Here is an 18780-nt window from a genome sequence, read left to right as displayed (position 1 = left end):
TACCTGCTAAGACCAGACCAGGTGCAAACTCCACAGTAAGACCACAAGCTGTAGAGGTTTATTAAGCACTGCATAGTAATCCATCCTCTTCCCTTACCACCTTCCCTCTGGACATCCCTGAAATGTGTAAATAAATAAAAGCTGATCTCAAAGGCTTTATATGTTTGCCAATATTTGGCAAGGTCTTACAATGGGTTTTAGCAAGATTTAATTGAGGAAACATTCATAGTGTGCCATGTGGTGGGTAGAGATAGAATTATAGGCACACCACTTAACACGGATAAACCTCATATCATAATAAATATGAACCTGTTCCTGTAAAAAAAAGCTACTTTGTGCTTCATAAGAACACTTATTGAAACATTTTACTTTTAAGATTTTAGAATTATGTAGTATGTATGTGTAGTTCCTTATATTACCAACAATATAGGGACACATTTTCCAAAGTTACAGCGTGGGAACTCACCTGCCATTTGTAGACAAAAAGATGCCCCCCCTCAAGGTAAACTATGACAAAAGATGTGTGTGTGTGTGTGCGTGTATGTGTATACAGTGAAAAGCTAAAACTTTTGACACTGAATGTTATGCCCAACTAAACACTAATGTGTGACATTCTCTGCCCGTATTTGAGTTTTTCTTCATCACATTGTTTATTGCCAAAAGAAAAACTAATGTCATGGCAGACGGTGCACTGAGATGTGTTATCTGTGTATTCAGGCACAGAGTCCTCACTAACACACACATAGACAGAGAGAGAAAGAGAGAGAGAGAGAGAGAGGAAGAGAGAGAGAGAGAGAGGGAGAGAGAGATCACAGGCTTCCTCTATACACGTACACATTTCCAATCATCTTGCCAAGATGCCAGCAAACAAACCCAATTTTACTGACATGAAACATCTCAAATGCCTTTTTTCCAAAAAGACATTCTGAACATCCTTTTTTTATTCATCAGCACAGGACAACCTGAATATTGCACTGGCAGAAATACATGGTGTTTCACTGAGGGGCTCAGAAAAGCAGTCATTATATTCCTCTTAGTGCAAAGATACAAAAAGACATTTGGAGATAGAAAATAGGATAGAGGGTCCTTTTGGGAATGTTAAACAATTCAGTTAATCAGGCCAAAATATGGGTTTGCTTGCATCAGTGCCGGTTTCAAAGGGATGGGAACATCCACCCACTGACATTGAAGGGTTACAATACAATTCAGTGCTTTATACTCACAGTATTGTGATTGGCAATGCACTCTATGGTTCTACCATCTGTTCACCCTCTAATGAATATTAGTGACATACAAAATACATGCTCAAAGAGGTCATGATAGGTAAACCCTAGATTGATAGTGATCATCTCCTAGATTTGCCACAAAACCAAACTTATGCATTACTTAAATAGATTGACTTGCTTTTCAGCAATCACTAAAATCTGTGCGTGTATGAACAACAACAATTTTGAGTTTGATACTCTCTCAGCCCCTCCTGGTAGATTACACAACGATGCAAAACATGGTGGCAGTGCAGATAAACTGCCTATTTGTACAATGGGACTGAAAATATACCAGCAATTATTATCCAATTTTAACCTGTGTTTAATTTGACTTTTAAATTCTTCACAGTTTACACTGAATTTCAATTACAATGCCAGGTCAAATTGGGTACCAGAATTTTAATTTTCAACTATAGAGTGGATTCCAATATTAAATGTGAAATTTGCCTTAAGTACGGATCGAAAAAAATCTCAACATGAGTAGATTCACATTTATGGCCACTAAATGAAAGTACAGTAAATTCAGCTTTTTCCTGATATGATCACTTTTGCTCCCCTCCTCTTTCAGGCAGTAGAGCTACTCTAGGACTCCTATACAGGGCTCAATGCTCTAGCATCCGCCTCTGATCCCACCATATCCATGACGATTCGTGTCCGACTTTACACAGTGGCGCACATCCTGCTTACCAGTGCGTGGAGCCACAAGCGTGCATGGCTGCGAGAGATGTGCTGAGTGTAGGCTTCAGTGCATACTGCGCTGCTTCATGTATCCCGCTTCCAACCCTGAGGCACTGCATTGGCACCGCGCCTCTCAGAGTATAAAGCCACGCTTCTCATTTTCGTCAAAGGCCCAATTGCGTGGAGATCGATGCGTGAGCAACTGTTGGTGCAAGGATTCATTTATAGCACGGAACCGACCCCCCTCCTGCGTGTGGCGAGAAAGATAGGGTCAGAGGGGAGCACATTCAGCACAATGGTCAGAGTCAGGGAGAGGGGGTTGACTGAATGCACTAAATTCAGCACCATGGACAGTCACCATGAACAGAGTTGTGTTTGTGTTTTTGAAGGAGTGAGCACAGGTTGAGTCTGTTCTATTCCCTGGCCTTGAGCTGTCAAGCGCTACTACACAATATTGATCAATACTTTTCAATAAGCAGAAAATGAATGCAGATATAGCATATCAATTGAAACGCGCTCTTCATTGGTTTCATTATCTCACATGCGCTGTCACATAATTATAAAGTGGAAGTTTGAGTTGGTTGTCAACTTGAAAACCCAGGCTATTGAATCGACTACAGTAAAGCTGATAGCTCTCTCCAGTCCTGTTGTCACGCTGAAGAAGTTACGCACATTTACACTGGGGGCTGTCCAGTCTAGACTTCCGCTGGAGCCCCGGAGCAGCACTACTGGAGCAGCGGGGTTAAGTGCCTTGCTCAGGGGTAACTACATGGTTGTTGACGGGAGTCTGAAGAGCGAACGGAGAGAGAGACAAACCCACCCCCATAAAACTCCCGTGGATTCGAACCACTGACTTTCCTGTTATAGTTGCCGCTTCTCAAACAGTCACACCGGGAGACCCCCGTATGCCCCTGAGTAACTCGTACTCTTGATTCTCCTTTAAATTTCCTCCGTGGCTGGGTACTACCTCTGCCACTACCATCAGCAGCAGCAGCGCTGCCTCTTGATGTTGTGGTCGGGAATACGCATGCGCCCGGCATTGGAATTACTGCACTGGCAAGAATAAGTTGGATCTCGACTGTCTTCACTAAAAGAAAAAAAAAGACTAAATAAAAGTATGGCAGTGTTCAGAATAAGAAGAATGAGGTGTTTTTGCGTCTGGTTGTTCCCCCTCGTAGTGGTCGTGGTGTGCGCCCAAAGGTAAGTAAACGGGTCGGAGGATGCTCCACTCATTTTTACTAAGTGTGACTGTGTTACAGACGGCATGGAAAATACTTGGACACTTTGTGGTCCAAGAATGTCTCGTATTTAAATGTACTGTGCTCCTCTCTCTTTTTTCTTCCACAGTGCCGGTGTCAATGACCCTAGTAATATGTCTTTGGTTAAAGAAACGGTGGATAGACTGTTGAAAGGTTATGATATACGATTGAGGCCAGATTTCGGAGGTAAATGAATTGCTATTATCACCAACTCTGTTCGAGTTTGCGCCTTGTCAGCCTGTATAATAGTAGTGTTACATTTACGAGGATAATCACCGATAACTCAACTAGGTTTGCAATTTCGAAAAGTAAAACCGAGAATTCTTATCGGCTTCTGCAGGTGCCACAGCTGTGATATTTCATATGATACAGTCGAGTCAATGTGTAAAAACAACCAACAGTACCGATATAATGGGAGAACACATGAGTGATGTGGTTCAAGGATGAACGTGGACGATAAGATACACCAGTTCATTTATTTGAATGAAAAACCACTACAGTGGAAAGGTGGCCGTCTACTCTCAATGCATGTCTGTTGGAATTTTAACAAATAGGTACCCATTGTTGTTTATATCCATGCTCCAATTCAGGTGTTCAGTGCGACAGAAGCTAGATGATTTAATGTCAACAACTTTTAGGGGAATTACCAGCACTTTCACCGCAGCTCAGTGCATCTAATCCCACCCGAAATGAACACTGCAAACTATTATCCGGCTGACAACAGCTAAATTCATAAGTGTTAATCTGTGTTTCCATCACGCACACATTAATGACCGTTTCTTGAAAAAAATATATGTAAATGGTTAATACAGGCTGCACCTGATGTACTGTATTTCTATTGCTTACCGTTGTTTTGATCTGTCCCAGGTCCACCGGTTGGAGTGGGAATGAATATAGACATAGCCAGCATAGACATGGTATCAGAAGTCAATATGGTAAGTAGGCCATTATCACCTCTGCTTTGACAATGAGTGACCGTTTTGGATTAATGTTCCCTGCTGTGCACAAAAGTATTGGCTACCAGGGGAAATACCCTCCCAAACCACCGGGGAAACCCCTCCCAATGCAGGTTTGTGTCGTTTTTTCTGATCACTCGCATCGACTTGTGGATTTTGAGAGCTCAAAGGCAGTGATCGTTTTGTTTGAGGGCTGATGGCATGGATTAGACCTCTCTGAGGTTTTGAAATTTATGGACATAGATTTGTCGTTGTTTTCATAAGCTGATTACTGCTTTTATGAACAGATACACAGCCAAGCATCAGTTACTTCACAAAATCAAGGATCTAGGGGAAATAAAAGTTCAATCTACTCTGACCTGCTTAAGGGGAAGTTATTGTATAAACCCAGGTCTCAACCCTGGAAATATTTCTGGCTAGACAATATGTTGCTTCATGAGAAATACTTTAGATTGTTTGTCATAGCTGGTTTATAAGTGCTTTACTAGAAATAGTGGCAGTGAAAGAACTTCAGAGCTGTGGATATTAGAAGTGGAGATTAAGTTTTGCTTCATACAAGTGCACCTCCTAGTGGTGAGATTTGAGAACTGCACCTCAGTTTACAAGGCTGCATTTTATCATCATGGAAGGTCACTTTTGACACTTACGGTTGACAGGGTGAGCAAAAATTGATATTTATGGTAATATACATGAGATTCTGAAGAGCCCATTGTCATCTTTTTTTTGTAATATTGGTTGTGTCTGTGGTTGACCTCCTCTATTGGAGTTGACAGGTTGTCATTTGCAACTTCTTTTTTGAATTGTACAGATGTGTCCTGCTGTTGCTGCTATTTTGGTGTTAGCTTGTTAGCTGTGATATGAGTCATGTTGCGATGTCAGGGAATGATTATGCGATGGAATATTTTCGGCAGCAGCACCCAAAGGCTGTTGCTCATGTTGTTATCTTTGTGTTCCTGTGGACTATGTTGATGAGTAGAGATGAGATGAGAAAAAACAGATGAAGACAAGTCTATTTGCATGTATTTACACAGAAGACCTGCACAACCATTCACACAAACACACACACACACACACACACACACACACACACACACACACACACACACACACACACACACACATGGATACACAATGCAGGTCTATAGAGGCCTCCACAGTGGCCTTGAATCCTTAATTAAAAGGCACATTTTCTCTGTGTAACTAATGCAAGAGCTTGAAAGCTGCTTTACATTGTGTTTGTGCATGTGTGTGCCTGCAAGTAGAGAATATACTGTATACTTGAAGTATAGACATGAGACATGGATGTTTTTCTAGGAATCAAATACAAGTATTATATAAGATGTTATTTGTATCTGAACCCTAATTACCTAATGCATAAAACCTACTTCATCCAATTTATATGTAGGTTTTCTCAGCTAAAGCAGGAAGGAAAGGCCTTTTTTAAACTTAAATGACAAAATAATGATGTTAGGCAACACAATTCTTATTACTGGTCCATCATTTTGAGTCAAAATAACAATATTTAGTATCAGATTTGATGTTGAAGTAAGTATGATGAATTCATACTTTTTTGATAACATGCAGTAGAGAGTGAAATCCAAAAGAGAAACAGGGAAAAGGGCAAAAAACATTTTTAGCCATGGTGTTGCAAGTGTATGATATTTTGTAGTACGTATATTCTAAGCCAAAAGGACACTCCAAAGTTTGTTGTGCTTTGTTTACTATTATTGTTACTGTTGTCTCAACCGCTATCTCCAGGGGGCTACAAATTTCAGCATGGCCTGAAAAAAAAAACAAAAATTAACAAAAAAAAAACAAAAAAAAAAAAAACATAGAGTACATCCCAGGTTCATTTATTCTTGTTCAGAAATACATCTGGGTGGGGGTTATATTCACACTCACACCCACACACATGGCCAAACAAATAAACCCACTCCTCATCCAAATGCACAAATCCAGTGCCGCGCAACTTCTTTGATCATCCCATTCCTTTGTCAGGTTTGGCCCAGTAAACACCCTCTAATGTGAAAGGGGAGTCATTACCACCTGACCCACTGGAGTGTCATGAAAAGAAGAGGCCACATGTGTGCATAATGGTTTCAGTATCTTTGATCTGCTCCCCTTTCCTATAAATGTAACCACTTTTTAGGACAGCAGCTGGCTTAGAAGCATTTTCCTTTCTTCCATTTCCTCTTGCACAACTGGCTCTTGGTCTGCCACTTATTTTGGTGCTGGGATAGAACCACCCTGTGTACTTTCTTTAGAAAATAGATAAGGCACAAGGATGAGGATAATGGAAAGATGTCACTGAGGGATGTGTCTAACAGTGCCCTATTAGCCATTACAGCAGAGCGGGACATCCACGATATATTCTTCTACCACCCACCACTGCTCTCTGTTGAAGGCCTCACATTAAAAGCAGTGACATGAACAGGTGATAACATAGTGTATATACTTGATTTTACCACAGGGACCATTAAAATAAGGAACTGCAAAGAGGTTTGTCTTAAACCATCTGTTTTAGCCCTCTGTTACCAATGTCACAGAGCAGAAACCCATTTAGAAATAGCATAGGGCTCTAGCTCACTTTAGATGAGTCACCCAACTAAGTATGCAAGCCTTCAAGCGTGACTGGCCCAGAGGACATTAGGTCCTCTCCAGTATTTGTCATGTAAGCAGTTCTGATGTCCAAGTGCAAAACCTGGACTGTTGCAAGGCCTTATCCCAAAACCCCACCCTAACCTCCCTTAAATTGACAGTTAAAGTCAAGCCACTGCAGGTAGCACATGTTGACTAATGAGATGTTCAAAGGTTTTAACTATGTGACAATAACTGACTTTACAGAGTCATATAGCATGTAGAAAACTACATTACATGCCATTTAGGCCTGGAGCCAGACATGGAATGAGGAGGCTGTGGCTGGTGTTCATTACATACCCATAAAAGGTCACTCGTTCCGGGGTGTCAGAGCCAAAGTCCCAAGCCTTTGAGGGTGAAAAGGGATAGGATATGAGTGTGTAAGACCTAGGGGTCAAATTTATCACCTCTGTGTATGTGACAGGAAGAGACAGAGAGAGAGAGAGAGAGACAGAGATAGATAGAAGAGAGTACTCTGACATTAACAAGTTACCATGTGGAGAGCCAGCAGCGGTGCTGATGTTGGAGGGAAGGTCATGTACCTAGCACTGCTGCGGGTTCATTCTGCATGACTCAGAGGTGAACATACAAAGACGGACACACACACTGAATACCAAAGTCATGTTAGACATTCAACCCAAGGCAGGTAGCTTGGCAAGCCTTGATTCATGCACCAGTCAAAGGAGAATACAAAATATGTAGGCATGTAGAGGCATTAGTTGGTTTCTTTCTTCATTCTGTCTTTTCCCAGCAATTCTCTTTTTTCCACCGCCATTTAAGTCTCAATATTTGCTCTTGTTTGAGCTCCTCAGCACTTGAATCTTAAGCCAACATTTTTCACAGGGGAAGAAATACTCCTGTCTGAGGATGAACTAAAGTTCTTATCCTCCTCCAAAAGGCAGAAATACCATTATTGATGCACATAAAGGTCAAGAGGAGCTTATTGATCATTGGAGAGGGCCTGTGAAATTCAGAGCCCCTCATTTAGTTCCCAGTGATTTCCACCTCTCATTCACTTAACAGTTCAGCAGAAGATATCATTGATGGGATGTATGATATAAATGCATCAAGCTTTCACTGAAAACTAAAGGCCTGTAGGATATATTATCCATCCATCCATCCCGCTTTCGTTGCTTATCCTGGACCAGGTCTCGGTGGCATCAGACTTAGTGAGGAAACCAGACATCCTTCATCCCACCAATTTTTTTATTGTGAACTAATATGTTTTGCACTGTGGACCAATGTAGCTATTACAGATTTTGATGTGAGTCTGGGTTGTTTGTCCAGTATATAATGGCAATAATGAGGAAAACATCACCTTAATAAGCTCATTGTACTGTTAATGATACCCATCGATGGATGGATGACATAATTAATCTTTGAAGATAATGAAAGCAACTTAATTTTCTTGAAAGGCTAAAGTGACACTATTATCTCTTTGTCACTGCTCATGCACCCTTTTTGCCAACCCAGGCTTTACACAGAGGGGTTGATCACTGCAGTCTTTGTCAGTACTCAGATTATCTCTAAATTATCTCCTGCTTGATAATGGTTGCATAGTAACCAATGGGAGCGAAAAGCAATGTGTGAAGATTCACAGACTGCACCATATCCCAATCTTGGAGAAATATATAAAAAGAAATGTGTTAAACTCAATTAAAATGTGCAAATTTATGAAGACATTCCAACTTTTTTGTATTACTTCTATTGTAAAATGAACTGTCACACTATTCATATAATCTTCACACTATATTTAAAACTCATAACAAGCTAATGAGAAAACGGGGGTTGACCTTAGTCCCCAGACAAAATCTTGGGTGATAAAGTATTAAGTGGACAAGTACAGTTTAAGATATTAATGTAACGTGTATCCAAGAGCTGTAGTTGGTTTGGATGTTGTGCAGCTCAAAGAGAAGCTCAAAATAAAGATGAACACTGGAGAACTCTTTTAATAAGTCATTAAAAGTTTTAGTTACCGGAAGTCCTATCTTGCAATGAAAAAGTGTCCCCTGCTTATCCACAGTCTATATTAAGCCTGCTAGCATATAGCACAGACATGGACATACTTGTACACTTAGGATGTCTCTAGTGAGGATGTACATTCTCTTTCTGTCCCTCATGTACATACACATATTCACAAATCTTAATCCCCCACTAGTCGCCAGTCATTTTTTCTCATAAACTGGTATGTTAATGTAGCCTCCAGGAAAGTAGCAGTTTGGGTTACGTAATGGACAAAGCAGAGACAAACTCAAGCAGGGTGCACGAGGATTTGACTTGGTGCTGTAATGGAGTCAGCTAGAGTGAATATAATGTATGAGGAAAGCCAGTCTATAACAATATTTAGATGATATATCGGTCTGTCACCCTACACTCATCTCAGAACTCCTGTTCCAGGACAATGTCATTAAAAATTAGCCTGAATTGAATTTGAAATATATTGAAGGATAGCAGCTGACTTATGGTGTAATGCCCTACAAAAAGGCTTCATTGCATATTTAGTAACTTCATGTCTAAAGTTGAAGTCAGGATGGAAGAAAACAACAGGCAGTTTAGACATCCGAACATTTGAACACGCTGAGACGCTTTAAAATGAGATTACAAGTTAACCATATCTTTCCTGTTAGCAGCATCAACTTTATATAACCACTGCACTGACTCTGCTGTTAAGAGAATGTAAAACAGTAGTTACACAAGAACAATCTGGCAATCTCAGAGGAGGAGACTGGATGCAGGTCATTTCAGTCATCTAAATTTGCTAAGCAGAAATGTATTAATCATCCATGCAGCACAAGTATGAATAATGAAAACTTGTGTTGATGAAACCTACAAGCTTAAAGTAGTATTTGATTCTGATCTTTTGGTCCACATGGGGGCAGTGGAACAATTTGTAAACACAACATTGACATATTATAACCTTATATAATTGCAATGCCAAACGTGCCATTGCAACTCACCAATCCAATGAATGTGAGTCCAGTGTTCACTGTCCTTTTAGCCTTGCTTTGGTCTTCACCAACTCCTGGGAAATATCTGACTCACCAGTTAGTTACTAACTTTGTCTGTGTGCCATTTGATGCTGGGCAGTATGCCTACAGTGGGTTTACCAGGGCCTTTTCTTTTACTGTAAACAGGTTCCTGCTGCACTTGGAAACAGGGTAGTGTAGAGTGGCGAGAGTGAACCAAAACAGTGTAAAAAAAGAAAAACAAAAAAGACACCAAGAAGCCTCATAAAGCTCAGGTGAAGTGCAGAGTTGGGTGACAATCCTCTGTGGGTTCATAACTATTATTAGTACAGCTTTCAGCAGTCTGATTAAATAGATGATATGTAGAATTTTTTATTTGTGTGATATGTTGCTTTCAGCCCAATAGCAGTGTGCATTGCAGTCTACCACATTTTCTTTTTTGATACCAGGGGTATCAATAAAGAACAATAAAGGACCCCCCTCATTATATGGTGATTCTACTATGGATATTCGGTAGGGTGTAACCATAACTTCTTCATGGTAAATTAATTCACTCTCTTTAACTCTTCTACTGTCTGATGCAGTAACTTTAACTCCAGCTCAACTGGAGGTCAGTGAACAAATATCAGGTCTGATAGCAACAATCTTGGGGATGATGTATTCCCTTCACTCATAGTACCATTAATATTTGTAGAGAATTTTTGTTTTTGACTGTCTATTTTAGTCTTTTGATTATTTGGTGTGTGGTACCCCCAGGTTGACAACATGTGTGTTATTCCAGTTATTCTGTCATTTTTCATTTCATTTCATTTTTATAACCCTTTCATTTAGCCTTGTCTTTTCCACGTGCCTTCCTCCTTCCTCCTGAAGAGCTTGGCAGCAACCTGCTATGCTTAACAGATTCAGCAAAAAAAGAGAAAAACACGAAACAAACACAGGAGCTGCATACATTACATACAAATACAGAAAAGCTTGCGCAGAGGAATGTCACAAGGGATGGTGGATGGAGTGAGGGTGGAATGGATGAATTGTATGAGTAGAGTGCTGAAACAACCCATGCCCCAACTTGCATTATTCATGCTGGTAGGTTTCCATATACCTCCCTATAGAGTTTTAGCAATCAATTTAGATTACACTCATGTGCCACTTGAAAGCAGCAAAAGGACAAACATTAAGAGGATTGTTTGTTTGTATACTGAAAAGAGGATTTTTATGTTACCAGTGACAATACATAGCATATGGGTAGGTGTTTGATTATTATCAGAACCAATTAACGTAATGTAAATAAAAAAGGTAGGTGGTGGTTGTGTTGCTGTGATGATGGTGGTGATCATGATGTTAGAATAAGGAAGGAAAATCTTTTTTTTTTATAATCCTTGAATGTGGCAGATAAGAAACAAGAAAAGGAAAACTAGGTTACAAAAAATGCAGAACGTATCCTAAGCAATAACAAATTGGCATTTTAAAGCTCCCCTCACATGAGAATGACTGTGCACATTAGATCAGTGTGAGCAACTGTTTCTGCCACCGAAATGCTGATAAGTTTGACAATCAATGCTTTTAGCGTGGGCACAGCCATTAGACTTTCGCATTTTGTTGTGTACTTCACAGCATTTTATCTATTTCCCAGTGACTTGGATGCAAGTTCAATGTTTAAAAATATGAATGAACAAGAATGTTTAAGAATGATGTCTCAGCCTGTGAGTCAGACTCATTCTGTAAAGTTTTTATTAAGGAAAGTCTAGTAGCCTGCAGCAAGTCGCGATCTGCAGCAATAGTTTCGGCATCTGATCTATTTTCTCTGTGCGCTGCAAGCAAATCTGTCAGGATGCACAGAGCAGATCAAGCCGGGAAGGAAGTCAGACACAGGAACAGCATAGAACATCTGGTCAGTGTTCAAAAAAAAAAAAAATAATAATAATAATAAGGTTATTACTTAGTCTGCAGCTCTGTTTGCCAATGCTGAGCACAGTCTGTAATAAGAAGTTACACTTTTGTGTGCCTACGCCTTTGCTGTGATTTGTTTTTACTGTATAAAACATTAAAATCTTTTAGTTTGCTGTTAGCATAGCACTAGCCCACTAGCATTGGCATGTTAGCTCGTACCTTGGCCCGTACATCTGCAAAGATCAGCTCTACATGTGATTAGAAAAGAGCAGAAAAAAAGGAGCAGAATCACTTGTTGACTGGCACGGAGAAATGTGTTTCTAGTGTGAAGAGCCAGACTCCTGCTAGCACAAGAATTGATGCTTTGCAGCGCTTCCGCTTATGGTCTGAACCCAGCATTACAAAGAACTTGGGTACTGCAGTTTCGAGTAGATCCCACATACCTTGGTGTCGTAAATACTCACTGGGACACTAAATTTGTATTGATCTGTAACTAAAAATATTCCCCAACAAATACACATCATACTCCGGTTTGAGTAGTATTTGCTAAAAACTACAGTGCTAAGCCATTTTAGGAAATTACTGAGCCTTATGACAGTTTCATACCAATGTCTAATAGCATAAGGTCAAAGATCAACCTCGCGATGACATCATAATGTTCTGTAAAAACACTTTTCTAGCCATTATTCAATGTGTGCTTCTATATGTATATTTTTATGTTTCTGTGTAGATATGTATTCATGTGTGCATATATTTGTTTTGATCTGTTTCATTTGTTTTTATCTGTTCTTACTGGATTATATTATATTGTTTTTATTTGATTTCGTCACATTTTTGTTCTTGATCTACCTCAGCCCTGTTCTGTCTTTATAGTTATTCTTACTGTCTCTGCTTTTATTCTGTTCTGTTTTTATTGCCTTGTGAAGCACTTTGTAACATTTGTGCTATATAAATAAAGATATTATCATCATTATTATTATTATTATTATTTTTATTATAGGAATAGTTTTCCAAATGCACTTGACTATGGAGGTTTGCTTACCACTGTAGCTGAGAAAACAATCTTGTGATGAATGGGTGAAGAGCCAGGGCTGACTTATTCACTACAGTCATACATGTCAATATAATGATAACTTACATTTCGCCACAAAATACACTTAATACCTTTAATTACATTCCTTCAGAGTCCTCACTACAAATATTACATGAGTCTGGAGAGACATGGATGTAAACTGCAACTTGACTGGGTTTCATGCTGAGTGCCACAAACAGGTGATTGTGAAACAGACTAACAAGTTGTTGGGTTTGATTGCTGGGAATTGTTGAGAATAAGAAAAATATAGAATAACACTGTCCTTTAAGATACATGGAAATAAACAAAGGCATATATCTCTGAAATGATAATCATCAGCTTTGAATAACTAATAAATTAGCATTCTGTCTAATGCAAAAAAAGGAAAAAAAAAGAAAAATAGAAGTACCAAAAGTTATTCTGACACAAATACAGTGCAACAATCAACCTACAGAGAATAATTCCAACAAAAAATTGCAGAATTTGAACCCAGAACTCAGGAGATAAGAAAGTCTTCACTTGGTCAATAGGCAGGATAAGGAAACAATGTCAATCCGATATGGGAAACAAACCCAAAACAGTAACAGGCAGTGAATCAAAAGACAAGCAGATGGCCATATATAAATAGGAACGGACAGAGAGAACAGAGTGAGGGCTGAAACAGTAAGGCAACAAGACAACACGGACAATCTGGCAGAGGCTAACTGTGAGCTATAGACTGTATAGACTGGAGCTAATTGTAGGTGAGGTGCAGCTGGGTGAGCAGGTGACTGGATTAGGTGCTGAGCAGGAGCAGAAAATTCAGTAGCAATAGATTGCGGGTAGGTGAGGAATGGCATATCTTAAACAACAGGGGTGGCTAGTACTCAGAACACGTATTACTGAGAAGAAGCAGAGGCAGCGGAGGGAGGAGAGGTAGACGGAGCAGCTGTCGCCATGACAAGATTACCACAGGTTTTTGTGCAGTCAAAATCTCATAAGCTGTGTGTACAAAGATGTCTGGGTAAATGGTGACTGACACCATTATTTCTGTTTTTACTGTAGGTATCTCTTTAAATCTCATCAGTAGTCTGTTCAACAGGTTCCTGAAGCCAACCAAACTTTTTGGCTTTTTATTCTGTGAATACTCTTTAAATTTACTTTTCCTCGATGCTCTAGCATAGTTTACAGCTTTGTTGCACTCCCTCTCTTATATTTCTATATATTTTATTTTATATCTGTGGTCATCTAACTGTTATCTAGAGCTGCTGTGAAAATGTATCCACAAGTATTGGATGGATTACCTTCATCTGGTTCAGACATTACTTACAGGATGAATTGTAATAACTTTATTGATCCTTGACTTTTCATCTAGCTCTATCACTAGAATAAAATTTCACTTAGTTCAATACTTTGGCTCATGATCAAATACCTCTACACTGTGAAGGAAATCATGACAATTAGAAGTGTGCTGTTGGAGAAAATACTGTATTATTAAATTAATATTATAATGATTATTAACGCAGTGTAGAAGTGTATTCAACTGATCAGTTTTGTCTTTAAACAACATGATGCACTCTTGACCCTATTGACCTTTATATGTTGTAATCACATTGTTCTGTTTTAAGCACATTGTCTCACCAAGTTGTCTCACACCTTGTTTGTGTAGGTGAAATGAATATCTCGTTTATTAGAAAGAAGAAATAGAAATGGTTATCTGAAGTGCGTGATACACAGTGACCCCGATTCTAACAAATGATTGTTGGAAAAGGGGAACTAAATGCAAGAACTGGAAACTGTATAAGACAGGCATGACTCCATATATGGAATTGTTATTAATTATCTTGCAGGAAACAGGGTTGTGCCGACAGTGAAATGTGACTACCCATGAGGTGCTTGTTTTGACACTTGTGTTGGACAGAAGCTGAAAGTATAAAATGTTTGTGTGAGTTGATCAATGTGCTTCTCCCTTGCTACAGAGCTTGGGAAGACTATATGCATATACTTGATTTATTAAAGGCAGTTGGACTGCAGGGAAAAGGCTGTGTCTCTGGTATTTAATTACCTTCATCACCTAACTAGACAGGCTGACTTTTCAGCTGCAACAACAACACCTAATGGCATCACCATCAGTCTCAACTGCACCTTCTGTTTAGTGCTAATTAGCAAATGTTAGCATGCTAATATGCAGAACTAAGATGGTGTACATGGTAAACATTGCCTGCTAGCATGTAATTGTCATTCACTTTAGCATTTCACTCACATCAAGTACAGCCTCACAGAGCCTCTAGCATTGCTTAATTTAGTACCCATGTGGGTTTTTTCCTGTAACCGTATAGATACAATGTATACAGACAATGTGGGGAAAAACAATTGTATTAAAACTGAAAATTCAGCTATGACGTGGGTGTATGCTCACCCCCTGGCTCCGTAGAAAAAGCCTTTTCTCAGTTCTCTTTTCCAAAACATGCTCTCTAAAACATTTATAGCTGACTCCATTAAGCTATAGTATACCCTGCAGTAACGCTTTTTTGTGTGTGAAGTAATTCTTCATGTGTTTGATCATGGTCATCTGAGCACCTTATTAGTGTTTTTTCATGTCTTGGTTTATTAATCAAATTGGTATATCCTTTGAGCATAATCTGCAATATCTAACACTGATAAATGGATTGACGTACTGTGCACACACATTCTTAAATCACTTTTGGGGTATTTACATAGACTTACATTAATTTCCTGGAGACTTACCCTTACCCTAACCATAATATAACCTAACCCTCACCTTAACCACTTACCCAATTGTCCCCAATTGCACAAGTCGTCCCCAATCAACTTGTCTTAAATCTGGTTTGTGTCCCTAAAAGTGACTGAAGTCATACCTGCACACACACACACACACACACACACACTACATACACATGCAGTCAGATACTGCTTAGATTGTTATTAATGTTGCAGACACTGCTTATTGTACAATTAGTAACACAGCTCTAAATGTCAGGGGAAGGAAGGCGTGTAATCAATTCCCCCAGGTTAAACAAGCTCACTAGTTAGGCATCTGATTCACTGTTGCCTGTGACAGTGAATGATGGGGTGGATGTTTAGCCATCAGACAACAGCCCATTCCCTGCAGCTGTAGGTCTAGCTGTTAAACAGCAACATCTTGTTTTCTTGTCGGTGGGCAGAGTGTGTGGAATTGACAGCATGTTGCCGTTGTTCCAGTAGCTCATTGCAGGTCAATAATTTCCACACCTGTCCTGTGTCAAAATGATGTTACTCTCCTCTGATGTTTGCTCATCCTCTTATTTCTCTCTCTCACTTTTGCGTTCTCTCTGCCTGTTTGATAATGACACAAGGCTGGGGCCCTGCTGCAGGGGGGATTAGACAGAGTTACAAATCGAAGTGGGTTAATCGGCCGGCCTACCATTTCGGGAGGCATTTCTCAGTTCACTGGCCCCACTGCTATGTTTGTTTGTGTGTTACCAGTGACACTCACCTGTTGTTAAGATGAAAACAATACAAGTCAACTTATAAGCTCATTATAAGCTGATATATCGTCAAAGAAATGTAATAGATCTACCATCTTCGTAGACATATTGGGAGTGATAACGCAATCTAAGTTACCTTCAAGAAACAGTTCCAAAATGTCACCTGTGGCTTATAAAGCGATAAATGTTCAAATCTGATAGCCAGTAGTTACTCATGCATCGCATTAAAAAATGAAATGAGGACAAATTAATAGCCCTCATATAATCATTGTCCTACACAGCTATTCCTCAGGGTTTTCATAATAGTCAAAAAAAAGAAAAAGAAAAAGACATTTTGTGGTGTTTTGTGGTGTTACAGCAAAATTGCAGTCAGATTTATTTTCACTTCCACCTTGCTGCTAAATCTCTGACCTGGCAGGATGACAGGTTATCTGTGTTCCATATCCAAACTTCTTGTAACTGTTTGTGCCATTTCTTTGAGCCCCGTTTGATTGGAAGTAGCAATGCTCAGTACATGTGCGAATTAATATTTAATATCAAATCCTCAAGCTGAACTGACTATACTATAATCACTGACCAAACCAGTAGCTTTTAGTAGTGGAGCTCCAAACACCATATCAGCTCCATGTGTCACCATGTAAGTCACAGAGACAATTATGATTTGATAACTCTGTTGCACATAGGTAGTAGTTGAACCAGTAACCTTACAAACATTGTTTTTATAGGCATACTACTGTACTGTACTGAACTGACAGTTTGGATCACAAGCAGACAGAACTTACTACTGAACTATGGACAGTCACAAGCAGCACTAAACATCACAGCTTTATGAACAGCCATGCCATTGCTTACTGATGTATGTAATGAATTGTACGTGAAAGGCAATTGCTGAGGGTAGAAAAAAAAATTAACAAACAACATAGTCAGTGATAATGACTCTTTGTGATTGCACCCTGATTATTTGTTTCCAGCAGAGGAGATAGAGTTTGGATCATGGTGAGCCCTCATTTTCCTTCATTACGATACAGACAGACTCATGTAGAGTGACCAGAAGTGAGTACTATACACAAAAGCACTCTTTTGTGTTTTGAGGTAAGACGGCAGTCTGGCTAGATAATTGATTAGAGAGGACAAAGAGGTAACAGGTTTCTTGAGTACCCAAAATTGCTACATGCCTCAAACCAAAGGCTTGACAACGTTTAATCAGTGTTAAATGTTCACTGACAACTATTTAGCACTGGCACATGTTGACTGGATTATTTTTGTCAATCATGGAGTTGACATGGCTCCAGGCCAGGTGTTTATGTATTAAAAGCAATACATTTTCTCTGACACTTAGACTTTACTGTGCACATGTATCTCCAAGGATGGGAACTGGAAACTGCAATAAGTCTTTGTGTCTTCACAGGTGTGTATCATTATTTAGATGTGTATATCTAAAGGGATTTACTGTAACTCTACAGTTTGCAGATGTAATGCCACTTATGAATATATGTATTCGTTTAATGTAAATTACATATTGTATGGAGGGATTATGTGAGGATTGGGGACAGAGGAATCATGAAAGAGTCATGAGGATGAGGTGAATCAGGGGCTGACTTTATTTGTTTTCAATCTTAGCATTTATTGAGATATTATATACAATGGATCAGTTTAATGAACTACAAAAGTCTATAAGCATATTGTTTCGTTTCGTTTCGTTTCATTTCGTTTCGTTTCGTTTCGTTTCGTTTCGTTTCGTTTCGTTTGTTTGTTTTATCAGAAACTCCAAAACATATTGTTTCCATAACATTTAAAGATCCCCTCTAGACATGTTGTAAGATATATAAAAATTCTCTGCTTGGAATAATAATTTGTGTCTAATATGGTTTTTCCACCAGAAAAGTCCAATTGCATCATTAAAGTGCTTAACATTAAATATCATATATTATATATATGCAAATATTGTTAATTTCAGAAGTTTAACAGCTCGTTGCAAGATGTGTCTTACTTCACTATATAGTCTATTGCTAGAGTATGTGTACTGGAGACGTCATGTTTCCACATCACACTTGTGTAAGTTGCATACTGGCCCTTGTTTGGCTCCAAACTAGTTGTGATGTCACAAATCATGCTTGTAGGCACATGCCTTAAATTCAGATTTTCAATGAGCACAGAGAAACTTTCCCCCTTCAGCAAATGAATGTGTAAACAGCCTTCTAGTGTCAAACTCTGCACGTACTGTACATCATTCTGCACTGTGAAGCTCAAACATTCAAGAGTAAGAACAAGTAGAAAAACACATTTTTGAGAGGAAGGGGACTTTAAACATTCTGCTACTCCTGCCTTGAGTGTGTAAGCATCTACTCAGTGTGGTGTAGGGGGGATAACACTCATCACTGTGTGGGACCTATTTTTAGATTGTTAATCAAGGTAACATGTTCAGACTGACACACTCAGTATGATATCCTATAAAGTGTGAGTAGAGTGAGATTGCTTCATTTCGGCTCATCCACCCGCAATGACCTAACAGAGGTCAAAATGATGTGTGTGCATTAACTGTGTGAGTGTGCATGCAGGTGTGTGTATTTGGTTTAGTGTTTGTTGTCAAACA

At 39.3% G+C, this 18780-nt stretch overlaps 1 protein-coding gene across 1 annotated transcript in view; it reads left to right on the top strand.

Annotated features, from left to right (window-relative positions):
- The first annotated feature begins 2464 nt into the window (after positions 1-2464).
- Positions 2465-18780, top strand: part of LOC121910887 (gamma-aminobutyric acid receptor subunit beta-2) — a 70826-nt gene continuing 54510 nt past the window's right edge. The window contains exons 1-3 of the mRNA XM_042432273.1: positions 2465-3143; positions 3291-3388; positions 4070-4137. Of these exons, the coding sequence (XP_042288207.1) occupies positions 3061-3143; positions 3291-3388; positions 4070-4137 (249 nt within the window). The 5' untranslated portion in view covers positions 2465-3060. The remainder of the gene's footprint in view (positions 3144-3290; positions 3389-4069; positions 4138-18780) is intronic.

Source organism: Thunnus maccoyii, chromosome 13 (genome assembly GCF_910596095.1).
Source record: "Thunnus maccoyii chromosome 13, fThuMac1.1, whole genome shotgun sequence".
NCBI lineage: Eukaryota > Metazoa > Chordata > Actinopteri > Scombriformes > Scombridae > Thunnus > Thunnus maccoyii.
This window is presented reverse-complemented; position numbering and strand designations above follow the sequence as displayed.